The sequence below is a fragment of the Telmatherina bonti genome (genome assembly GCF_933228915.1).
Source record: "Telmatherina bonti genome assembly, chromosome: 4".
Taxonomy (NCBI): domain Eukaryota; kingdom Metazoa; phylum Chordata; class Actinopteri; order Atheriniformes; family Telmatherinidae; genus Telmatherina; species Telmatherina bonti.
This window is the reverse complement of record NC_136622.1, coordinates 8,238,175-8,264,618: the sequence shown is the minus strand read 5'-3', so window position 1 is coordinate 8,264,618 and position 26,444 is coordinate 8,238,175. Positions and strand designations below refer to the sequence as shown.

Sequence of the window (26,444 nt, the reverse complement as noted above, 5' to 3'; positions counted from 1 at the left end):
CAGCTACCTGCTGCTGGGTAAAGTGAAAGGAGTTTTACCCTGAAGCTACCTGCAGTTAGCTTCTGTCGGATAAAGTGAAGGGAGTTTACCTCGAAGTTAGCTGCAACTAGCTGCTGCTGGGTAAAGTGAAAGGGAGCTTACTCTGAAGCTCCCTGCAGCTAGCTGCTGCTGGGTAAAGTAAAGGGAGTTTAACCCAAAGCTAACTGCAACTAGCTGCTGCTGGGTAAAGTGAAACAGAGCTTACTCTGAAGCTAACTGCAGCTAGCTGCTGCTGGGTAACGTAAAGGGAGTTTAACCCAAAGCTAGCTGCAACTAGCTGCTGCTGGGTAAAGTGAAGGGAGTTTACTCTAAAGCTGCAGAAAAGCTGCCTGTTTAGCAGTGAATGTGTTGCTACAAGCTTTAGCAATTAAAACCACACAGCTAGCTTAGTTCCGGCAGAGTCCTGAGTCTGTCTCACCTCTGCTTGTTGAAGTGAAGGGGGTTTACCCTGAAGCCAGCTGCAGCTAGCTGCTGCTGCTATGTAAAGTGAAAGGAGTTTACTCTGAAGCTAACTGCAGCTAGCTGCTGCTGGGTAAAGTGAAGGGAGTTTACCCTGAAGCTAGCTGCAGTTAGCTGCTGCTGGGTAAAGTGAAGGGAGTTTACCCTGAAGCTAAATGCAGCTAGCTGCTGCTGGGTAAAGTGAAGGGCGTTTACCTCGAAGCTAGCTGCAGCTTCTTAACCTCCTGAGCTGGTTTAGGGACGTAAAGTTTAACAGCTGCTTCTGTATGCGTTTTTAGGTAGTGGAGGCAACAAACTGGAGCAACATGGTTACTAAATTGTCAAAAAATGTTGTCCTTCAGGACCAAAAATACTAGATGGAAAGATGAGGAAAATAAACGGTTTTGTCTAAGCTGCTCTTTAAATGCAGCCAGATGAAAGGTTCAATTCCCACAGAGCCCACTATGTTAAAAACACACACAGTATACAAATAACGCTTTACAGTTTCCATTTGAATATAATTACATAATTCTATAATATATACATAAATGTATAATGTAATATAATAGGTAATTATGGCCTAGCATTTAGTTGGTCAGAAAGAATTTGGCCAAATCTAGATACCGACAAGCGTTTTGAGTTTATATACTTTGATCTTTAATTTAACTGCAGATGCATAGACTTCCTGTAACCAAATCAAGGCTCCAGTATCCACACCAACACCTCAGGTTGCAGCTCTCCTGCAGGATGAGTCTATATTGTCAAACAAAACTAGAGGTGCCCTGTGATGGACTGGCAAGCTGTCCAGGGTGTACTCCGCCCAGAGACAGCTGGGATAGGCTCCAGCTTCCCCGTGACCCTTTGTTGGACTAGGCGGTTAGGATAATGAATTAATGAATGAAAACCAGAGGTCTTGTTGCTGTCTGTCTCCTTCCTGTAGCAGACTTACAACAGCGGAAGAGGAAAAGTTTTCATAAATACAGAAGTATCTAAGAAAACTCTGACCTGTGAGTTACTTTGATGGAGTTGGATGGAACGGCTGCGTTGGGGATTCCTCCCATTCCACTTGACTCATCCTCAAAGTCGTCTCTTATTGGCTGACTAGCCACGGTGCTGTGGTTGCCAGGGTAACCATTCATCATGGACAGGGAGCGGCTGTAACGGTTCTTTGAATAACTCTTAAGACTTTTTAACTCTGATGGAAAAGCAGAAAAAATCACAAGTCAACTAAAGGCTGAGCTCCAATCAGTCCTGACAGGAAGGGCTGTGGTGCAGCTCTGTCCTCAGACACTAGAGGGCAGCGTCACACAGCAAACTGCAGCCTGAAGGAAACAAACAGCTCACATCAGCATCAAAAACCTGCAGCAGTGTTGTCATACACTGCTCAAAATGTTAGGGACATTGTATTTTTGAATGATGAAAGATCGTACCTAAAATACATTAAAACCTTAAAGGTGAACCTGATTTGACATTCTTTGAACTTTCGAATGCCTGTGTTATCTTATATGTATACAATTTTATGATGTATTTTTTCATTAACCTTGTGTTTTTCTGTTTTTTTACTTCACTAACACCTTGAAAAGCCTAACCAGGGACGGGGGCCATAAATTAGCCTGTGGCTATAAGCCTTATGTACATGGCATCGGCCACCTAGGTGGCAATGTATTCTTGTACTATCCCTGCCAAATAAACAAATAAGTAAATAAATTTTTTTTTACAAATTCTCAGTGTTTATGTATGTTTTAGAGATCCCAATGCTCTCTAACAAGTTGATTAATCACCAAAACACCCAAAAGAAGTGTCTGAACAATGAATCCAACCAATAAATAATCTGATTCTATAATATTTTCTATCTAAAGGGTTGAGGAAACACTTCTCTATCATATTGTTCACACTTTCTTAGGGCTACAGTGACACTTACAGGACACGTTATTAACCCACTGACATTTTATGTCGTTGTTTATCGATTACTGTTGTAAGCTTTAGTGTCAATAAATTATACTGAACGACTGCGTTACCATTGCTTGATTCTGCTTAAATGCTAAATAAATAAGATTTTTTCTGTGAAAAAATAGTTAAAAACATCTTCATTTGCTCCCTGTTCCATATAAACAACCTGTCTTCCCCATCAACAATGTCTTAGGGGATGGAGTAACTTTGATGCACTGTGCCGCTCCTGACTGCGTCCTGGTTCCTTAACAAATCACATATGACTCCCCCGAAGTTTTCAAACAAAAGCGCAGTGTTTAGTATTATATCTCAGTAAAGGAGATGCAACCTGCAGGTATGGAAGCAAATAAAAGAAGTGACCAGAAACAGTTTCAGCAAAGCCTAAGAAGGAAATTTTGCACACAACTAAAGATCAATACCGGAGAATCTTTTTAAAGGTGAAGAATACTAAGAGACCAAATTCATTTTCTTTGTCAGGGAAGCACTGCAAATTTGATTAAATTAATCGTGATTTTCCAAACCCTTTTGGTCTAATTTCACGCTCAGTGTACGACTGTATTGGAATCGATTAGTTAAGTAAATTGGTGGCTTATTAGTTTACAACAACAAATGTAATGATGCTTTGGCAAAGTGAAAAGTGTGTTTGGCTTCCTTAACAATGAATTTACTATGAAATGGAAGGGAAAACAGCCGCTGTATGGCATTTGTTGATTAATGTAACTTCTCTTCACATTCTAATTGATACTCAAGTAAATTAGCGTGTAAAAATTAGTGCCTAAAATTAGCATGAAACGTTTGCACATAAAATTAGCACGTAAAATTAGCGCATAAAATTAGCACATAAAATCAGTGTCTAAAATTTGCGTCCAAAACGCATGCATAAAATTAGTGTGTAAATTTTGCCTGTAAAATTACTGCATAATATTAGCACATAAAATTAGCATATAAAATTATTGCATGAAATTAGCACATGAAATTAACATGTAAATATTGTATGTAAATTTACTGCATAGTATAAACACATAAAATTAGCATGTAAAATTAGTGCTAGTGTGTAAAGTGTGTACAATGTGTAAAATTAGTGCTAGCGGTTGGTTTATCTTAGAAAAAAACTGTTTCAACTTTTCTAAAGAAATCTTAGCAGTTGTCTTCATAGTTTCTGAAGAGAAATTTCAAAGTGGTTTAAATATGACAAACTCCCGTAACGCTAAACCCAAACTGGTTTAAAGGCAGCAGTGTGACTCTACTGACGCCCAGATGGACCAACGCATCAACACTCACTCTTCTTGGAGAAGAAAGGTTTCTTGTTGAAAGGCCTCATCATGAAGGGTCGCAGGTTCAGAGGTTTGAGGTCCTGGAAATCGCAGTCACAATCGTCCAAGTCGGGAGTGTTGATGCTGAGTGGGCGCTGGCGGCTGGCCACGCCCCTCTGGAAACTCTTAGCTCCTCCCCCTTCGTTCTTACACTTGAAGAGTCGCAGCTTCCCGGTGGCGTCCTCCACGCACTGCCATTTCTACACACGCAATACAAGAAGAACATTTAACATCACCACTTTCTGAAGTTTTTCTGAAGTTTTTCCTGCTTTTCGCTCCAGTCGCAGCGTCTGAACATTTTCATCAAAACAGAAGAAGAGTCGGGACTAAAAACTATCTGCAGCAGGTGAGCAGGATGTGAAGGTCATGTCCTGAAAAAATAGGAACAGATCCAGGAAAGACCTAAAGCAGGACTGAAGAGATGGATCAGGACCTTTAGCTGATCAAGGAGTCATTCTTAAGGAAGGATAACCGGGAAAAAAGGTTGAGCTATGTCCCATGACACAAGAAGTGGACTGAAAATCAGTGGTACCAGGTCTGATGGCGGGATGGATCCTAACCAGAACCAGGACCTCAACGTTACTGAAGCAGTGGGATCATCTGGACAGAGAACCAAACAACAGGCAGAAACATCCAAAGAGGAGCTTTGGAAAGTCCTTCAAGGATCCTGAAAAACTGGGAAAGGATGCCTAGCGGCAGCTGTTGTGAAAATATTACGTAGTCGAAGGCATGTTCCAGATGTTCCAGATGTTTTGTTGGATTCTTCAGTTTCTCAAAACACCATCTTTGTGTTACCAAACCCCGATGTCCGTAGTTTAGCTGTTGTGTGTGGGCTGCAGGTTGCTGCAGGGTTGTTACCCACCAGTTAGGTTGTTACTGTCCCATTACGAACTGTCCTGTTAAACCTCTTTCCAGTCGAGGCAGGACTCTTTCCTAGCTTAAAGAGGACATGATATGGATGGACCTCCTTGATTTTAACAATGAAACTCTCTGCTGCAGTTACAGTTATGTTTCTCACGTTTTAATAAATCACTGCACCAACTTCCTGTTTACAGGTAATATATGAAGAGATAAGGAAGCGGCTCAAGTCAAATGTGAGTAAATGTATGTTGAGCTGTAAAGAGGTAAAAATGTTGGAACTGAGTATGATGGGTTTGGTGTCGTCAGGTTTTGCTGACGACCTAAAGGTCCGAGTCAGCCGACATGAGATCCAGCAGACAGATGGTAAACTGATCGACCGATTAAAGCTTTGTCCTGATCCATCTGACCGTCGCTGCTTAGTGCAGATTCTTTCTGGGTTTAGCGCAGCGTAAAGCGTGAGGCTGCAGCAGTGATGGTATTCAAGGGATTCGATGCAAACTGATCGGATCAGGACCATAGACTGTATATAAAAAGATGAACGGAGCCTCTGTGACGTCACCCGTAGATTTCTGAAGAGCTGAATTGAAGCTCAGTGGGCGGTTCCTACGTCACCATCTTGGCGGCGTCATGCGGTCGTCTCGCCCGGAAAATAAAAATATGGGCAAAGAGGTGGAGCTGAGAGGGGGCTGTGAGCGTCATGGTGGATGATTGACATCGAGTGACCTCCGAGCTGCCTGTAGCTAAGAGCTAACCCGACGATAACGGGAGCTAACCAGCTAACATAGGTAAGCGGGCTAAAACTAAGTCACATTGTTAACCGGCTAAAAACTGTGGTTGTTCTACGTTCTTCTTACTTGAAGCGGGAGATCGGGTAACTGTCAATCAAAAGGACACGCTCCTAAATATGCCGAACTTCGAGATTAAATTACTTTTAAACGGGCGAGTTAGAAAAAAATTCACTCCCCCCACAATTGTCATGAAGGTAAACCTGACCTAATATACCTCAAATGGATTTTTGAACCAGGCTGTAAACATGTTTATTTCTGCTGTAAACATGTTTATTTCTGCTGTGAAGTTGGTCTTTTTAACATGGTCTATGGGGGATTCGCTGTTTTGCAGCCCCTAGTGGATGAAGGAGGAACTGCAGTTTTATGCACTTCTGCACAGGCTTCACTTTTAACTGCTGGAGGTTGCCGCTTGATCAGGATGGAAAAATCTGTCAGATTGCTGGATGTGTAATGAAGGTCAGCACCTGTCCGGTCTGCTGGCAGGGCGTCTGGTACTCCGCTCTCTGACAGAGGTCCTTCACTCGTTGGTGTTTGGGCAGGAAGTTCTCCTCCTGCGACACCTCCTTTCCCTCCACACGCTGATGGAGCAGCTTCCTGTTGGGGGACATTTCTCAGATAAATTATCTGTTGCAGGTTGTTGCTTTTGTTTTTTGATAAATCCAGTATTTCTAGCAGTCAGCAGCAGGAAGGTTTTGGCAGATGATGTGACATATTTACCCTCTCTCCACCAGAAAGGAGTCTCTCCACACCTTCGGCTTCCTGTTCACCTGAAACCTGGAGAAGAAGTGAACAACAGGCTGAGTTCAGTCACAGTTCCTGCAGGCGTCCACCTGTCTGTCTGCAGAACCACCAGCTATAATCAATGAAATAATCACACAGTGCCGTAAAATAACTGAACTCTGTAAAATTTCTTGAAATAAAAGAGAAAAATCAAAGTTTTAAGAGAAGTATGAAATATCTTAAAGCTTAAAATAAGTGGTGAAACATTCCTTCCAAGTCCTTCAGGTTAAAAAATGCACACCCAGCTTGTCAACGCTTTCTGTCTGGTTTATTTTTGACTTTAGGAGAAAGTTGCAAAGCGCATAAACTTTTTTTTTTTTTTTGTCTTGTAGCGCCACACTTACAGTTGAGATTCACTTGCCAGCGCCACCTCACGTGCTGACCAGTGTGGACTTCAACACACAGGTCGATTTAAATGCACACCATGGCTGATTCATCACAGAAATGCATGAAGACATGATGGAGGAAGACGAGGAAAGAGATAGAAAAGGACAAAGCAAGATAGCTCAACTTCATTTATAAAGCACATTTTTTGCATCTGGCATTGACAAGTAAATCCACATAATCCATCGGACAAAGGTTGGAGAAGTCCACTTGGTGTCATGTGGACGAGGAAGAGGCGCCGGCGTAGGAAAAGGCCAGCAGGAAGCAGGTCAGGAAGCTAAACTCAGCAGTTTGACAAGAGGAGCAGGACCCGGAGAAAAAATCCAGGAAACCGGCACGAGTGGAGCTCAAATTGGCTCTTAGCCGCACAACAACACCACAGGAGTCCGCATCAGACAGATTTTTACCAACCAGAGAGTTCTCAGAGAAGAGACAGGATGCACATGGATGCTAGGTTAGCCTTCGTTCATCACTTGTTCCAAGATATTTCTCATCTGTCTAAGCTCCAGCGTGTTTATCTGGAGCACTGGCAGATTAATTCTGCTGGTTATTGTCAGAATCTTTTATTTTCCTCACATACAAAAACGTATTTTAACATGTTTAGAAAAGTCTCAAGTTGGAAACTCCTCAACAAACTGAGCTCAGTGGGGACTATTTTCAGCAGAAGATTAATCCACATGGAGTGGAGTATACAGAACAGCACGAGTGTGAAATGAAATCCATAAACGTAATGAAAAATAAGCAGCAGGTCTTGGATGATCCTGAAACTTCCTGCATCTCCAGCTCTGTGAGAAGCCGGCGCTTACATTCCTGTGATGCTTTTCTTTCTGACCTCTGCCTCCGACAAGCTGCTTATCAAACCACTGCGTGGAAACAGGAGCGCCGAGGCTAATGAGGCGTTTAGAAATGTGCTGCCCCTCCGTTCAGGAGTTACTGGTGGTTAACGAGAAGGCGAGAACAGAGACAGAAACCAAAGCAGGAAGAGGAGAAGCTGAGATCTGGTCCGTCTGCTGAGACCTGAGCTTCAGAAACCAGCTGATGAACCAGGAGGAGATTTTAGTTTTTCTGAGAGCTTTGGCCTTTCTGGTAGTTCAGATCTATTTAAAGTTTATGTTTCCTTTCTCCTATTTACTTTACCATCCTTTATTACTGTGATGTATTTTATTCTTTTAATCTCTCAAATCGTGTTTTATTGAAGTAATGTTTCATGTTATTGCTGCGTTTTTATGCAGCTTTTATTTCATAAAGCACTTCGGGTCGCTCCTGATAAAGTGCTGTATAAAGAAAGTTGAAACATTTGATGCTGGTGTGAAGCTGAGAGCGGATTGTTTTAATGTAACGTCCACCTCAGTAGTCCAGGACATCAGGAAGGGGCGTGTTTACCTGTTGACAGGTTTGTCGGTCTCAAGCAGGGTCATAATCGACTTTCCGTCCATATCTGGAGGCGTGTCCAGACCGGCGATGTCCAGGATGGTTGGAGCCAGATCAATGTTCAGGACCATGTGAGGGTTTCTGACACACACACACACACACACACACACACACACACACACACACACACACACACACACGAATAGTTTAATTACAGATTAAACTGCAGTCCCTTCAGATGCCTCCTTCTCTTCTTGGCTGAATTTTAAAGCCTGGAATCAGAAATATTTGGATTTCTGTCCTGAAATTTGTTGCTTCCAAGGAAACGTTGCCTCCATAATTATTATAATAAAACTCTAAAGAGATCTAAACTCTGTTTTCCTCGCTTTGTCTAAACCTTCAGGTGAAACCGGTGTCTGAGCAGAAAAGACGAATAAAACTGGATTAAAACAGAGAAAGAAAAGATGTGATGAAGGAATAATTATGTGTTAAAAGGTAAACAAGTTGCTCTCTGAACGCATGATCACCACGCGGACCGGCTCTGAAAGCAGTAATCTGCTTAACTGCAAACACAGTCACACACTCCCAACACATTTGTTGGTGAGTGACGTATCATTCATCTCCTCAGCTGCTATTTATTCTGTAAATAAGTTTTCAACCACAGGGGGGCAGAATAAGTCAGATACAGCTGAAACGTCCTCCAGCTGATGTATAACAACATTCAGTCTGTTTCAACTCCACGTTTGCTCTCCGCCTTCATGTAAAATCACCAGAAAAAAGTGAGAAATGTGACTGTAAGGTTTATCTGCTGCTTTTCTGTGGTGACTTTTGGCTTTTTCTGTGGAAAACAGAAGCGTTTCTCTGATAATGAACTTCTAAAATGTCCAGAAGAAAGGTTTTTTACACTGACACACACCTGGGAAACACACTGCTGCTGCTTTTATCACAGTTTAAACATAAAACAATAATTTCTCATTTGAAAACAATCAGCTGACAATCAGAGTAAACTGAGCTTTTTAGGAGGCCAGGTTTTAAACAAACTGGAGCCAAAACAACACGTCCTGATACACACTCATCATCATCACTGGAGCTGGGGGTAACAACATTTAACCTTTTTTTTTTTTTTTTTTGAGAATTAGATAAAGAAAAAGAAGACAAAAGAAGAAGAAATATAAGAAGATGACAGATGGAGTAGAAGGAAAAAAAGAGGAAAAAGATGTAGAAGAAAACATAGAAGCAAGAGAAGATGAAAATGTAGATGAAGACATCAAATAAGGCTTACAAGAATAACATCTAGAAGAAACAAAAGGAGACAGATGAAGAAGAAGATGAAGAAGTAACAGCTGTTAAAGACGATGTAGGAGGAGAAGATGTAGCCAGAAGCAGTAGAAGAAGAGAAAAGGAGGAAAATGTAGGCAAAGAAGCAGAGGACAGAAGAAGGCGCAGAAGAAGACGAACCAGAAGAAGATGTAGACAAAATAAACAAATGTAGAAATCAGCTGCGTCCGAATGTCCACACTAGACCTTTCCTAGTGGATTTACAACTTAGGGCTACATCACATAGTGAGATCTTTCAGTTGCCAATTCAGACGCAAAGCTGGCCATTTCCTCCCTGTCGCATATCATGTGACTACTTACTGTCACCACGGCAACCTCTACGCGTCGTTCCAAATCCAATCCAATCTCGTGTGGAAAAAATTAATATTATTATGTTGTATTTTGTGCAAATTCATTCAAGAAATAAGGAAATAAAATGAATGATCTGTAGTTTGTTCTTAACCGGCTTTGACGTTTGTGTCGCTTGGCGCCACTTTGAGTTCCTGCCCGCAATGCAATTTGGGCTGTATTGATCCATCTAGTGAAACATCAAGCTCACTACTTTTTAAGATGCATTGTGGGTAATTTTTAGTTCTTTACTTTTTTCTCTCTGTAAATTCAGACACACCTAGAAAATGGTGTCGCCACTATATGGGGCACTATGTAGGGAATAGGGTGGATATTCAGACACAGCCTGAGAAGAAGAAGAAGACGTAAAAGAAGTAGTTGACATAGCTAAAGAACGTAGATGTGGAAGAAGAAGACATAGAAGAAGAAGTAGAAGGTGTAAAAGAAGACGTAGAAGAAAAAGTAGATGTAGACGTAAAAGAAGCCGTAGAAAAAGATGTAGAAGAAGACATAGAAGAAGATGTAGATGTAGAAGTAGAAGGAGTAGACGTAGAAGAAAACATACAAGAAGAGGTAGACGTAGATGAAGTAGACGTAAAAGAAGACGTGGAAGAAGAAAGTGTGGAAGAATAATACTTTGAAATAGCAGTAGCCGTCGAAGAAGACGTAGAAGAAGATATAGAAGACGAAGAATGTAGATGCAGAAGAAAAAAAACGTAGAAAAAGATGTGGAAGTAGACATAGAAGATGTAGAAGAAGACAGAAGAAGTAGAAGTAGACATAGCAGAAGATGCAGAAGATGATGTAGAAGAAGTAGAAGAACAAGAAGACATAAAAGAATAATAATTTGTAGTAGAATAAGGTGTAGAAGAAGAAGACGTAGAAGTAGGCGCAGAATAAGAAGAAGACGTAGAAGAAGTAGACATGGAAGAAGAATACGTAGAAGAAGATATAGAAGAAGAAGAATGTAGATATAGAAGAAGAATGTAGATGTAGAAGAAGAAAACCTAGAAGAAGATGTGGAAGAAGACGTAGAAGAAGTAGACAGAAAAAGACGTAGAAGAAGTAGACATAGAAAAAGACGTAGAAGAAGAAGAAGAAGACATAGATGAAGTAGATGTGGTAGAAGAATACGTAGAAGAAGATATAGAAGAAGAATGTAGATGTAGAAGAAGAAAACCTAGAAGAAGATGTGGAAGAAGACGTAGAAGAAGTAGATGTAGAAAAAGACGTAGAAGAAGATGTAGCGGAAGACATAGAAGAAGAAGACCTAGAAGGAGAAGACCTGGAAAAAGATGTAGAAGACATAGAAGAAGAAGCAGAGGTAGACGTAGAAGATGTAGAAGAAGACGTAGAAGAAGCAGAAGTAGACAAAGAAGAAGACGTAGAAGATGATTTAGAAGAAGAATATGTAGAAGGAGAAGACGTAGAAGATGTAGAAGAGGACATAGAGGATGTAAAAGAAGTAGAGGAAGAAGAAGAAGACGAATTACATGTAGAAGAATAAGATGTAGAAGAGAAAGACGAAGAAGAATAAGTAGACGTAGAAGAAGAGGACATAGATGAAGAAGAACTTGTCTTATCAGCAGCAGTAGAAAGAGAAGCAGCAGGAACATCTACATCAAGTAATCTCTTGTGTATTGATTCGTTGGTAACTGGTTGGTTGGTTGTTAGCATGTTTAGCATCAGTGTGTGGGGTGAATCCAGGTGTGTGTGTGTGTGTGTGTGTGTGTGTGTGTGTGTGTGTGTGTGTGTGTGTGTGTGTGTGTGTGTGTGTGTGTGTGTGTGTGTGCGCTTACATGCTGCCTTGCTCCACGTTTGGTCCTCTGATGTAAAATGGCACCCTGATGTCAAACTCATATGGCATGGATTTACCTGGGACAAAATAACACAGTAAAGATGGAGAACAGAGAAGTGGTTTTGATTTCAGGAGTTTATGATGGTTTGTCTGCTGGAGTTGGGGTTTATTAATCCAGAACTCAGCAGATGTCAGGAATAATTAATACTTCTCAACTTGTAGGCCGGGTAACCAAAGGAAAAATTGCCACCATTCACATATGTAGCCAGCAACCCAGAGCTTCAGCTGCTCACCATCACATCCAGTCTCTGCTGACATGTCAGCCACTGGCTTCTCAACATTTTCTCAGATTAAATGGATTTCGGTGGATGACCAAATCAAATAATTGAGAAAGATTTTTAATAAAAAAATTAAACAAAAAAACCAAAAAACAATATTTCTTTTAAATTTAAATGGATTTTGATTGATGACGCAATCAAATCAAAAGACATAGATAAATATTGTAAAGTCAGGCTTTGTTAATTAAAATACATTTAATTTCTATTCAAAACAGTAGAAAGAAACAGAACATATCCCAGTTCAAAACTGAACTAAGCTAAAATATAAATATGTTTTTCTGTAATTTAATAACGGCTGTAGTCCACCACACGTTACAGTGATTTTAACATTTTCCATGTTTTCATCCACACGCTTCATTAACAGACAGAAATATGTGACGGTTAACGGACTGTTTATAGTCTGATCCTGTAGCAGAGGTGGTTGCCTCCTGCTCGGACTGCAGCTGGAAGCTGACCACAGCGTCTACTTGATGGGAGAGGAGGAGCTTATTTAGGAGCCACTTCCGCTAACAGAGTAGAGTAAATAATATGTGCTTTCACGTCACATCAGAAGTTTCACCACAAAAAGCTGCTGGACTTGTTGACAGTCACCTTTTCTTTAATTAGAGTTGCTGAAAAATCGTAAAATATGGCGTTGAAGTGCTACGTTTTTAGTGGAAGTCTACGTGTAATCGGTGTACCAGGAAATTATGCACTGACAAATGTTCCGCGATTAAATGCGCTAATATTTTTAACATGTTAGTTTTTCTGTAATGAATTACTTGTAATTGACGTGTTAAAGTCCCGCCCCTAACATATAGATATTTTATGTTCTATAGTTTTGTCTGGAACGTATACTGTTGCTGAAAGATTACCAAAAATAATTTTCATAATTCATGCTGCAGAAAACACTGTTATTAGTAGAATTTGGGTTATAGCACCACCTACTGGCAGCAACATGAAGTGGTTCAAGGTTGGAAAGTAAAAACATTTTAGATATATCTGAGATCTGAAACACCTTTAACTTTTCTGAGAACTGCCTGAATATATCATGAAGACATCAAAATTTCTTCCGATATTAGTTTCGTACCTTTAACGAGACCGAACTGTCCGATGTGGTATCCGTGATCTGAGGTGTAGATGATGTAGGTGTTTTCCATCTCGCCCGTCTCCACCAGCATATTATACAACTTAAGAACACAAACACACACAATTTGCTTGAAAATGTCTTTTGTTGCTTTGGGAACATTTCATCTGGTGCTGAGGAAGCAGCTGTGAATGTGTGTGTGTGTGTGTGTGTGTTGTACCTTTTCCACGCTGTCGTCCACGGACAGAAGTGTCTGCAGTCGCTTCCTCTGCAGCATGTTGGTGAACTCCATGTGGATGGGCTTCATGGGGCCCGTGTAACGCATGATCCAGTGCTTGTTGGGGTTCGGGGCGAAGTTGTAACTGGGAGTTCTGGTGAAAATAAGTGATGTTAGTTTGTTCCACAGCTTTCACATGCTTGTTCAGGTAATCAAAACAACACGTGATCACAGAGAACATGTTGTACAGGAACCAGAACTCCAGGGTTCTGGATCTGGGTTCTGGATCTGGGTTCAGCAGCAGTTTGATGCAGCTTGATAATTTTGTTTCCTTGAACTAATCTGTTCCGTGTGTTTACATCTCGCCTTGTAGTCTGGTTTTGTTGTTCTTTGCAGCTATTTTCGGCCTTTTCCTCACGACTTCTGTCTGTTTCATCCATCAGCCACAATATTTATATTAATAGAGCACTTTAAAAACAACGAGGCTCATCATACTGCTTTAAAGTAGAAAAGACAAAAGAAAAACAGGCCAGAAATAAAACCAAGATGACAGACAGCCCCTCAAACATATTTGTGAAATACAGAGAAAAACTAACAAAAACAACTAAAAAATAATAATAAAAAAAGAAGTGTAAATTACAGTTTTAAGATAACCCTTGGATAAAAGAGGTTTAATTTTAGATTGGTGCCTGTACTGGAAAGAAAAGCTTCAGATCAGCACCAATTCTGCCGTCTAAACCCCTAAAAAACAGGTCTCCCACAGCGAGCAGGGCAGGATGGACACTGGGAGGTCTGCCTTTGCTACTGGCTCTAAAGGAGATCTCACCACCGTCTGAAGGATCGAAAACACCAACCGTCTACTTTATAAACTGTCTTCTGCTCGGGGAAAACCAGCTGGTCAACAGTCATCACTAACAGAGCTGTAACCAGGACTTAGACGCATCGTTTCCATGGAGATACAAACAACAGCGCCGATATTTAAACACCTTTAGTTTGCTACTGCAGCTGGAAACGCTGACAGGTTCAGATGCTGCTCTGGCTGGTTGGACTGGTTCTGCTGCAGCACCACACACACTGCTGCGTGAAAACAACTGGTTTCAGACTGGGGACTGGTTCTGCTCTGGTGGGAGAAGCTAAACCAGCTGTTGTATAAAAACGTCCTCTGTTCAGTCGGGATGTAACCTCGGTCTTTGTGCCGATGTTGAAAGGAACACAGTCAGAAACGGCTGCAGATTGTCTCGTGTGTGTGTGTGTGTGTGTGGGTGTGGGTGTGTGTGTGTGTTATGAGGCAGCAGTACACCTTAAGCTGTGTGTGGAGTGATGACAGCAGACGTTCCTGTTCATTAATAACACACACTCTCCTCCCATGGCGTTAGCTGCAGAGGATGTTCTGCGTGGATAATGAATGACTCCCTTCGGCCAACACGTTCACTCCTCCTCCTCCTCCTCCTCTCTGCTCAGCAGCTACATAATTAAATTTCTGTGCGTGGAGAAAAACTAATATTAAATGTTCTGAGCTCGACTCTGCAGCTGGAAACATCTGCGTCACATCAGCAGCGTCAGGCTGGATGTTAAGTTGACCTCCAACATGGAGATGAGGTCGTACCAAGAAAACCAAACCCATCAGCTTCATTCAGTCTTTCACTTCGATAGTAAGAATCTCGCCTCAGGTTGTGTGTTTCCAGCTACACACACACACACACACACACACACACACACACACACACACACACACACACACACACACTGCAGTGAGAAACAGCTGATGTCAGCCACAGTGAGACGGCACCATGTGATGGAAGAGCGCCATGAGACGCGTCATGATTCACCGCTCCTCACTGACAGTCACAAATCATTTTAATGATTTGATTGATTTATTTTATTTATTTACACATTTATTGCTTAATTTACAGTTGTGCACATATGTATTCATCCCCTTTCATTAAAGAAAAGCTGAATTTACAACAGTCACTCACATAACTGGAGACTTAAAAAAGAAACAATAACTGAAAATTTGCAAAAATATAATTTAGTAATATAAGAAAGTTTTTTTAATTTATTTAATTGAGTTGAAGAAAAAAAACAAACAAACAAACAAATGTGTCCTGGACAAATTAGAGACTTTTCTGTTGAACAGTGGGACAAAATACCTGTCAACAGGTGCAGAAGTCTGACTGAGAGGAACAGAAAACACCTGACTGGAGCGGAAATATTAAAGGATTCTTCAACTAAATATTAGTTTATGACTGATGGAATATGTAATAAATTATCTTATTTGTTTGCTTTTTAAAAAAATATTTCTATTGAACCAGAATTAGAAAATAATGTGATGATTTTCATAAAATGTTTATTTATTATTGCTTTAGTCAATTTCAGCTTATTTTACAGGCAGCTGTTTTTTTCCTTCTTTAATGAAAGGGGATGAATACATATGAGCACAACTGTATATTATATCATTTCTTGTTATTATGTTAAAATATTTAATATTTCATATTTTTAATTATTTTTTTTACTGTAGTTATTGTAATATAAACAGAAATTATGAAAAAAATCCAGGTGCTTCTGATGTAAAGTAAAAGTTTATTATGTTAAAGATCTTTTTCCAAAGATTTGTGTTGACTCTTTACAAATTAAATATTAATAACTATTCATGGGTATTAAATATTTTAGTAACAGCTGATAAAGGAAAGAAAAAGGCAGAATTTTATTTAAATGATTAAATTTTCTGTCTCACTTAGTTCAGATTTATTTCCAGCAGCTGCTGTCAGATTATCTTCTACAGCATGTAGAAAGTTAAATTCTCCTCCTCTGCGTCTCGAAACGATGGCGTCCCCCAGGGTCGATACCAGCGCCTGTTCTTTTCGCTCTGCATTTCCTCCACCTGGAGTCTGAATTGAAAAAGTCTGATCTCACTGTTTTGCAGATGACATTCAGGTTTATCTGGCAGGAACTAAAACCGCTGCAGGATTTATTAAACTAAAAGTTCGGTGTGGTGACAACGTGGTCTCCTCCATGCACAGTGGGACCTGCCGTCCACTTCCGTAAAGACGAGGAGTTTTGTTTAAATCCAACCAACCCATCACCGCTGCTTTCAGCTGACGACTCGTGTCAACATGAAACCCCGTCTTCTGATTTGGACAAATCCACGCCTTGACTCCGGATCATACGCTGCATGTGTCATGTTTTTGCCACCCTGATCTCCCGGCGCTCATCATTGATTACTCGATCCACCTGCTGGCTTCCTAATTGCCTCTGCTGTCTCATTCAGTTCACCTGGTTTCCTTTTCTCTCACTGCCTACTTAAGCTCCCTCCAATCCCTCCTTCTCTGCCAGATAATAATCAGACTTATGTCTAGTTTTGTTCCAGCGTTCTACAGATTGTTCCTCAGTTGCCGACCTTCTGCTTTATGCCCCTGGATTACCCTCCTTGCCTTGCCCTCGACGGACACCGCTACTTTTCGGATCTTCTGGTTACCGACCCTGCCTGTCTTTGGATCTCTGAGCCTTGTCTTTGCCTGGACGAGTAATTTGCCATTCCGTTTACCTCCCAGCTGGAGCCTGGTTTCTTCTGCAGACCAGTCACCTGGATTGATCTTCTGCTCATACTCCTCCACCAATAAACTGGTCATTTGTCCAGAACTCCTTGTGTGTGGCTGTAATTTCGGATCCTCACGGTAACTCATTACAGCATGTTGTGTTGGACCGGGATTCCCTGCACCGCCTACAGGTCAGGAACGACGCTGCCGTCTGACTAAAACTACAAGGTGTAAGCACATCCCGTCTGTCCTGAGCACCTCATGCCAGATCCAAGCCTGCCTTACTGTGAAACTTAAGCTTCTGTTGAGTGATTGGAGTTGTTGTGACTAAACTCCGCCCAGAGCCTTGAGGTCAGCAGCTGTCCTGAAGCCGGGCTGAGGACCAGAAGGGACAGAGCTGCTCTCTGGAGAAGGAAGTTCACCTTGTTCATATTTATTATTTGTTGTTGTTTGTATCTGCGATTCGAAGCATTTCGACCAGTTGAAACTTTTTAAATGTGCTTTTTAAATACATTTAAATTAAACTGAATTTGAACAAAAAGTAACTTCAAATCTTTTGATGTAGAAAAAAAAAAATCTGGTTTCTGTCTTTTCTGAAGTTGTTTTTCTTATTTTTTTCTCTCTTTTCGTCACTTCTGTGTCGCTCCAGCTGCGTGCGCTTCGCTTGTGTCTCCGGCGAAGTTTTAAATCTGGACTAAAACCTGAAGCAGATCTCGACGTGTCACCACAGCTGCTGCAGAAATGCTGAGTCGAGTTATTCCAGGATTCCTGCCGCTTCCCAGGAAGTCCCGGTGAGTTTTTAACCCCCAGCAGGAGTCCAGACGCTGTTTCCTCTGCAGCCGCTGGGAGGAAAACGTCCGTCCGTCCGTCCAGTCGGCCCACTGGAAGATGCTCTGAACTGGACTCAACTCATCCGGGAAAATTTGGATGAAATTCCTGAGAAGAATTCCAGAAACACACTTGGGAGGATTGTGTGTTTTCATGGTGCTGCTGCAGGATTTCTCCTGCGGTGCAGAACAGAACCACTCTGTTGTTCAGATGGATTACCGAGGCCTAATCTCTGTGTGTGTGTGTGTGTGTGTGAAGCGTACATGTGCTGCGATGCGTTGGGGAAGGCGGTGCTGTACTGCGGAGCAGAATCTTCGGGTCCATGTGGCGCCGCATGGCTCAGAACCATCAAAACCGGTCGGTGAGGATAAACTCGCTTTGAGTTGCGGAAGAAGCGGATGGACTCGGCCGTGATCAGGTCGGTCAAGTAGTCCTGAAAACACACACGTCGACATCAGAACAAAGACAGGTTAAAAAAAGGTCCAATAGTAACATAAAACATGAAGAATTTTAATTAAAAATGATAAAAACACATTTAAAAATGTAGAAAACAGCTAAATATTGTAAGAATTTCAATTAAAACTGAAAACTAAATCCTGCAGCAGGTTTGAAGAGAAAAAAAAAACAGTTTTATTGCAGCATAAAGGAGTAAAAACGGGAATAATTCCAACCCAGGTCCACAGAAAGAAGTTAGTGTGTGTGTGTGTGTGGGTGGGTGGGTGGGTGGGTGGATGTGTGTGTGGATGTGTGTGGATAAGAGTGGAAAATGTCCAGCTGTGAAGGCGGAAGGAGGAACGACTCTTCCACATCTTAAAGAACACGTTAACGCAGTACAATGGAAGTATATCGGTTACATGGTGTCTTTTAATTCGGAATTCACGTATTCTCCTACGAGTTTACATGAAGATAATAATTCCGAATAAACGTTAACATGAAACACGTCCTCATTTAATTCCTCTTTAGAGCGGTGGGTTGGGAAGGGTTCTGATTGGACAGAGGGACGTGATGTATGACGTATCCTGGAAATAAACAAACTTGGCTCCCTGCTTCTCGTCTTTTCAGTCGTAACGTGTAAAAACTACATATTAAGTACCAGTTTTGCTGCTATTTTTATTATAAATGTGAAGTAGCAGCTCAACACCAGCATACTACTTCACTTTTTACAGCAACTGAGAAGGAGAAGAAAGACAGACCACCGAACACGGGAGGTAAAACAACGGACGTCATCGGGACAGGACAAGGTAACGAGCATGCTCAGAACGACCGGTTAGCTCTAATTAACTTAGAGCATAATGAAGGTTTACATGACAGAGGAATTAAATAGTTCGGAATTAAAATGCGAATAAACCAGACATTTACATCGGAATTAAGTTTAATTCCAAATAGAAATTTGAATCAGGAATGAAACGTTTACATGATTGTTTTTCATCAGTTTAAAGCGGAATTAAATTTTATTCGGAATTAAACAGGAACTAAAACTCCTATGTAAACGCACGGATTGACTGGTGATTATACTGCAAAATGAAAGCAAATGAAGACGAAGTGTACAGAAAATTATAGGATGTTAAGAAACGTACAAGAAGGCATTAAAACGAAATAAACGCAATCACGACCTCCAAGTTACAACTATAGTTCTCTTTTATTAAAATTTCCAGAAAGTCACACAGTGGACAACCGTTTCCCTCCCAGATCCACCTCTTGGCCATTCTTGTATTTCTCCGGAAGAGACAACACACGTGATGCTGCCAAGATGGCGAAGGTGGGAACCGCCTAATGAGCTTTAATTCAGGTCTTAGAAACCTACGGGTAACGTCGCGGAGGCTCCGCCCATCTTTTATACACAGTCAGTGGTTCCAATAAGTTAAAAGCGGAGCTGAGAGTGGAACCCGCTGAGAGCATGGCGTAATCCATCCCCACACAGTCCAACTAGCTGTGCTCGGGCGTGCAGGTGTGTGAACTCACCTGTGGATACTGCGCTCCGTGTTTCTCCCGCACGCCGTTGCGGCTCAAAGTGTAGTTGTAGAAGCGACTGTTCTTCACCAGACCCAACCACTCCCTCCAGCCGGCGGGGACGTACGAGCCGTTGTACTCGTTCAGGTACTTCCCAAAGAAGGCTGCGAAGACGACGCACCAAACCATGCGTGCACACACACACACACACACACACACACACACAGCTCAGTGGTGATGAACGCCTGACAGGAACCTCAGTGTGTGAGTATGTATGTGAGTGAGCGTGCGTGGCTTCACCTGTCCTGTATCCCGTGCCGTTGAGGTAGACGCCAAAGGTCTGGGGCTCGTGCTGTCGTTGCCATGACAACGAGGAGCAGTTCTCATTGTTGGTGTAGGTGTTGTGGTTGTGCACGTACCTGAGAGACAGAATGAAACATGAAGGCTCATATTTACTACTTCGTAGAAATACCACAGATCAGCGGTGATCATCTTTCTCTCACGTCTGAAACAAACAGAAACTATTTACATGTTTACATTTTTTCTTCTTTCACATTTATTATGCAACTATTTACCTACCATCCTCACAAAACGCTCCAACTCAGCTGCTCTTTGGTGCCACCGTGCAACAACATCATTATCTGTGCTTTATTCAGACATGGAGGAACATTATAACTGTTCCTTTCCAGAGCTATATGCTCACGTTGATCTTTAGCTGCTGCTTATGTGGACTTTACCATCAATTTAAGCTCTCAGATTGGTGAAAAGCTTGACAGGAAGTGGCTTCATCATAGTTTCCTTGTCTTAGCAACGTGGTAGTGACAGTGATCTTTTGTTTATGATGAATCACTCGTGCGCTTTTTTGGTTTTCTCTTGGTCATCATTCCCAGTTTTCAGAGGCAAATCTAACAAATCAGCATCACCTGAGGCCGTGAGACGAAACTACATGTAATATGGCACGTAAACTTCCCACTACTCTGCTGAAGTTAAGCTCTGCAAACTCTTGATTATGTTTCATCCGCTGCTTCCAAGCAAGTCTGCAGGTAAAAACCATAGACTGTATATAAAAGATGGGCGGAGCCTCCGTGACGTCACCCATGGGTTTCTGAAGAGCTAAGTTGAAGCTCGGTGGGCGGTTCCTAACATCTCCACCATTTACCATCTTAGCAGGGGCATGCGTGTCGTCTCACCCGGAAAATACAAATATGGGCAAAGAGGTAGAGCTGAGAGGGGGGCTGTGAGCGTCATGGCGGATGATTGACATCGAGCGAACAGAGTTGCCTGTAGCTGAGAGCTAACCGAGCTAACCTGGAGATAACAGTAGCTAACCAGCTAACAAAAGTAAGAAGGCTAAAGCTAAGTCACGTTGTTAAATGGCTAAAAACCGCGGTTCTACGTTCTTCTTACTTTAAGCAGGAGAACGAGCACCTGTCAATCAAAAGGACACGCCCCTAAATATGCTGAATTTTGAGATTAAATTACTTTCAAACAGGGGAGTTAGAAAAAAATTCACTCCCCCCACAGTCGTCATGAAGGTAAACCTGACCTATTAAACAGAAAATGGATTTTTGTACCAGGCTATAAACATGTTTATTTCTCCTGTAAACATGTTTATTTCTGCTGTGAAGTTGGTCTTTTTAACATGGGAGTCTATGGGGATTTACTCTGTTTTGCAGCCCCTAGTGGATGAAGGGGGAACTGCAGTTTTATGCACTTTCGCATAGGCTTCAATTTTAACCGCCGGAAACTCCGTCCATCTTTCTGATACGTGCTATGAAAGAAATGGACTTACTTTCCCGTGAGCATGCTCGAGCGTGACGGACAGCACATGGGTGTGGTCACAAAGGCGTTGGAGAAAAACGTCCCGCCCTCCTCCATGATGCGGCGGGTCTTGTTCATCGCCTGCATGGAACCTATAGAGCGAGAGAGAGACACCCAGTTAGAGTATAATAACCTCAACAATAATGATTAACTGGTGTTTTCCGGTCCAGCAACTTGACTTCCTAAACTTTATATATTTACAAAGTAAATAAAAGACAAAGTACATCTGATGAACAAAATGATGCTCAAATAAAGTAAAATAACTGTGGTCGTTCAGGAAGATGTGAGACATTTGAGGATTTCTACCATTTAGATGTGAGTTCAGCTCTAGATACCTTCACGAAGGTGATCTTTTAATCATTGAATTGCAAAAACTGCCATCAATCCAGCAAATATATCCAAAACTATCTGCTGCTTCAAACCAGCGTCTAAGCAGCCAAGCAGATAAAGACATGGAAAATCCTGGAAATCTAGACCTATTTGGTGTGTGAATGGAGGAAAGTAGTTTGGATGACGGCTGAAATGGCCTTTGAACTTCACGTTTGTGTAGGTACAGTGTTTTCAACCCACTGTTCTCAATGTTTTACATGGTAGTCCTTTAACTCATCTGACTCAAATTAGCGGGTAGTTAGCAGCCTTACAGCTAACAGAGTTTGATGGAAAGCTCTGCACAAGTCTGCTAATTAGGTCTGATGTGTTTTGGGTGTGTTGAAGCAGGGAAACTCCTCTTGAGGAACGGAGTTGCCCATCCTTGCTGTGGACCCTGTGACCTTACATCTGGTTAAACTGGTCTCTACAATGCCCCTACTGGTTACTTTACACTGCAGCTTGTGAACACACTGCATTCATTTCTGAAGGCATACACAAAGATGCTTCCATCAAAAAGCAAATACACACTAACAAATATACTGAAACAAAGTACAGCTTGCATAGTTTCTGCTTCTGGAAGTACATGTTGATGTTTTTTTGGCATTGTTACTCTGTGCAAAACCATGACCATGAGCCCAGCCTGCGTTGTCTTCATTGGAGAGATTGCTAGGACATCCACCAGGCTGTCCTAGCAATCTAAACCATTAGCTTAAACTGGAAAAAGCTTGTCTTGTGTTCTTGCTTAGCAATTTTGACAAGTAAGCTGGTCTACAATGAGCTGGTTGACCAATTGCTTTCTGTTAACTTGCTGGCTGCTTTCTGTATACGGAAAGTTGATTTGATAAGGTACGCTTATCAAAACATCATCAAAAAGTGCTCTGCAAACATGCAACAAGAGCAGACCCAACACATTGTGAATGCGCTCCAAATAAACACACCGAAGACACACATCAAATTTTAAAATGGAAGCCTGTCCCCCTGTCATCCACTAGCGGCTCCAAAACAGATAAAAAACAAGTGCATACAACTGCAGTTCCCCCTTCATCCACTAGGGGCTGGCAGCAAAACGGAGCAAATTCCCATAGACTCCCATGTTAAAAAGACCAACATTATAGCCTGGTACAAAAAAATCCATTTTAGGTTTAATAGGTCAGGTTTACCTTCATGACAATTATGGGGATAGTGAATTTTTTTCTAACTCGCCCGTTTTAAAGTAATTTAATCTTGAAATTTGGCATTTTTAGGGGCGTGTCCTTTTGATTGACAGGTACTTCTTTTCCTGCGACAAGAAGGTTTAACTGTAGAATAACTGCATTCTTTAGCTGGTTAACAGTGGAATTTAGCTTTAGCCCGCTTACCTAAGTTAGCTGATTAGCTCTTGTTATCTCCGGGTTAGTTTGGATAGCTCGTAGCTACAGGCAAGTCAAAGTTCGCTACATGTCAATAACCCACCTCCATGCTTACAGCCCCCTATCAGTTCCATCTCTTTACCCATTTTTGTATTTTCCAGGAGAGACAATACATGTGACGCTGCCAAGAAGCCGACAACAGTTTATGCCTGAAGCACACACCCAGCAATATTGGCCCCAAACATCTACAACATTTCGCAGTCCTGAAAGATGAGCAAAAATGCTCCAAAATGCCGGCAGCACAGACATCCCTGCTATAGCTGGCAGCTAGTGAGCTGGGGAAAACTAATAAGATGGATGTGAGATGGATCAGCAATTTTATGTCATAAAAGGCCATATTTCAGTCCCCTCTCTTCAGTGCAGCGACAGTAAAAACAGTGAAAACAGTAGAAACAGTGAAACGGCCTTGTTGAGCAGTAGCTGTAGTTATGGAAACAGACTTTGCAACATTTAAACTAATATCTGTGTTTCAGTCACCCAGCTCTAGGTCCTGGTCGTCCGTCAGGATTAGGATGATGTTCGGCCGGATGTTACGTCTGTCTCTCTGGAGGCGGGGCTTCAGTCGCTGTCCGGACGGGAACTGGGCATGGCCTAGTGTCACCGACACCAACAGGAAAATGAGGAGTCGGCCTGCCATGACCTTTGACCCTCTGCCTCTCCAAACAGTCGACCGATCAGCTGCTTCTCCTGAGAAGACTCAACTTCTGGAAGACAAACAGATGATGGACACCAGTTTATGATGGGGATCAAACCAGTGAAACGGATCCTAAGCAATGAAAGCCATATTTATTTAAAAGTGGACTCTGTTATGGTTTTTTTATTGAATGTGAATCCCCCCTAAATGTCTGATGTTTAACAGAGTTTCAGTCGTCTTGCTTGCATATGTTTTCACCAAGTTAGGTGTGCTACGTATTGATTTCAGTGTGAATTAGTGTTAGCATGCTACCTTTCTGGGCTAATCACAGCTGTTTCAGGTTTGATTGAGATAAGATAATGTGATTATTTGTCTGTTCATTTTATGTTTTACAGACATGCATGAATGAAAGCTTCATGAAGTTGGTCTATGGTCCACTATATGTTTGGCATTAAGAGAACAAACTTTATGAGCTAATAAACATAAACTATGCAGGGAAACTGAATAACTTGTTATTTTCTGCTTGAATGTTCCCATTATTCTGTTTTTAGGTAAAACGGGTAATCGGGAGTTCAGTATCAACGGAAGATTATTTAGACAGCACAAATATCAGAAATCGGAGCAAACTTGATACTTTGATCATCACAGCATTGTGTTTACTGTGATGAAGACACATTCATCAGCATCATCATCATGTGCTACAGAGACAATAGAAATATTAAAAACAAACAATTTCAAGATTCCATTACTAATAATTACAGAAAAATGTGACAAAAAGCTGAAATATCCAACACACACACACACACATACACACAGCGCTGTAATTAGCTACAGCCTTTTGTTTCTCTGCTAATAACACCACAATCCTATCAGTCACACTGACACAGCGCAGCAGGAGTGTGTGCATGTGTGTGTGAGCTCATAGCAGGGTGTATAATGCAAATGAGTCTCTAATCAAAACTGAGCAGGCTCCTTCTGAACACACAGAGCGAGAGGAGTGTGATTGTGATGAAGCTCTCATATTAAAGTGGTCCAGTGACCCCAGCTGTCAATCAACTGGAGATTACACACAACCTGGAGAGAGAGAGAGAGAGAGAGAGAGAGAGAGAGAGAGTGGAGGGGAGGGGGGGGTGACACCTTCACATCCTGTTTACACCGACGCAGGCTAAATTTCTGGCTGGTTTCTAAGAGGTGCACTTTGAGTGTTAGACATGTTGTCATTCCTGTAGTTGGGCATCGCTATGGATACATCGGTCCGAGTCATTGGTGCTGGTGTCATATTAGCATGGGAGTGTGCCCAATGCTTGGAATGAACTAAAGATATTAGCCATGATGTTACCCATGAAAAGATATGTTGCAATACATCTTTCTTGTCAATCAGTTTTTTAACAGTCTTCACTCAGGACAAGATGATGTTTAGCTAGCTGCCAACCCGTAGCAAAAGTAATGTGGCGTATTTGAAATAAAAAGTGAAAAGAGGTCCAGAACCCCCCAAAATACTGTAAAAATACTGCCCAAGTACAATCCTGTTAATAATAATAAGTGTAGTTTTATAAACAGCGCTAAGGAAGCAGAGTCATGAGCCCAGAGGGAGGGTCGCCTAACGCTGTCAGCATTAAAGCAAAACTACAATATAAATTTCCAACACCCATAGAAAGCCAATGGGATTTTTCAAAGGGAGACAGAAAGTTGGAAAAACAAGTCTTAATTACAGTTATGTACATATGTAAGGGCCATATGCATAAATTAATTAAAGGGTCTGTAAAACACAAGGTGATAGTAGAGGAAATTATGACAATGCCTTTTCTCCCTCCATGTTTTATGGTCTGTGCAGCCATTAAATACATCAAGGCTTCTTCTTCTTTGTTCCTTTCATAGGTTAAAAGCGAGCTATACTGCACAACACTGCCCGCATGATTTGTGGTTCTGCTCCTTTTGATCTCATTATTCATGTTTCCGCCTACCAAACCTTAAACCTCTGGAAAAACGCTGCTTTCAGAAACAACGCTAGATTAAAACATGTTAAGCTGTTTTTAGTGAACTTACTAAAACCATCACCACTTCATTGTTTTCAGCTTCTGGATGGAACAAGACAAAGCAGAGTGTCCCAGCTGTTGGCTGCCTTCACTCCAACACGTGTTCTGTCCACCGATGACCCACCGTTGCCACTAATCTGTATTTATGTTACATCATTCAGTTCTATTATGAAAGTGACCTAAAAACCAACTTGAACGTCAACCTGCAGGATTATTTCTCCATCTCTGTCTGGGTCACAGTTTCCTCTGAAAGAAGCAAATTGGTGACCAGAGGTTGAGTTATTTTCAGCACCAATATGGCCAGGAGTTCAGCATGTGCTCAAAGAGCCAACCTTTTGTACTATACAAGAGAACTGAATTAACTGTGAGGTCAGAGGTGCTAGAGTTGGTTTCGTACGGCAAATTCAGAAGAAAAACAGCAAATTCCAGTAAAGCCCACTCTGCTCTCATATCTCTCACTCCCATAAACAAAAGTTACAGCTTTATCCCATTATCTGGAGTTCCAACAAATTTAGAGGAAAAAAAAGAAGAATTTTAAAAGAAAAACTGATGGCATGTTTTCATCCATCACTGCAATGAAGGGTTATGAACGGTTTAATCACGTTTCACCATCCAGTGAGGGAGTACTGCGCATAGCCAGTCAGCTACATCGTGTAGTTGAAGTCAAGCTTGCTTTCGCACTACGCTTGTGACCAGAAGATCCCACTAGGGGGCGCACCAGACGGAGGTGGTAAATTTATAAACAGTTGCAAATGCACATGCAATTTGCCCACCATGCCAGTTGCTGTTTACTTTCTTCCAGATTTCACACAACTTTGTTAAAATCATGTCTAAAAACACAAGCATCCAAACT

At 41.6% G+C, this 26,444-nt stretch overlaps 1 protein-coding gene across 5 annotated transcripts in view; it reads right to left on the bottom strand.

Annotated features, from left to right (window-relative positions):
• Positions 1-26,444, bottom strand: part of sulf2b (sulfatase 2b) — a 108,099-nt gene that overhangs the window by 10,778 nt on the left and 70,877 nt on the right. For 4 of the 5 annotated variants that reach the window (XM_079239158.1, XM_079239157.1, XM_079239161.1 and 1 more), the window contains 13 exons: positions 23,399-23,625; positions 21,115-21,235; positions 19,623-19,741; positions 19,335-19,486; positions 17,636-17,805; positions 13,012-13,162; positions 12,795-12,894; positions 11,389-11,464; positions 7,937-8,065; positions 6,107-6,163; positions 5,854-5,983; positions 3,709-3,940; positions 1,483-1,672 (listed from right to left, as the gene is read on the bottom strand). In XM_079239158.1, coding sequence (XP_079095284.1) covers positions 1,483-1,672; positions 3,709-3,940; positions 5,854-5,983; positions 6,107-6,163; positions 7,937-8,065; positions 11,389-11,464; positions 12,795-12,894; positions 13,012-13,162; positions 17,636-17,805; positions 19,335-19,486; positions 19,623-19,741; positions 21,115-21,235; positions 23,399-23,558 — 1,787 coding nt within the window. In that variant the 5' untranslated portion in view covers positions 23,559-23,625. The remainder of the gene's footprint in view (positions 1-1,482; positions 1,673-3,708; positions 3,941-5,853; positions 5,984-6,106; positions 6,164-7,936; positions 8,066-11,388; positions 11,465-12,794; positions 12,895-13,011; positions 13,163-17,635; positions 17,806-19,334; positions 19,487-19,622; positions 19,742-21,114; positions 21,236-23,398; positions 23,626-26,444) is intronic. The other variant, XM_079239159.1, reaches the window with a different exon arrangement.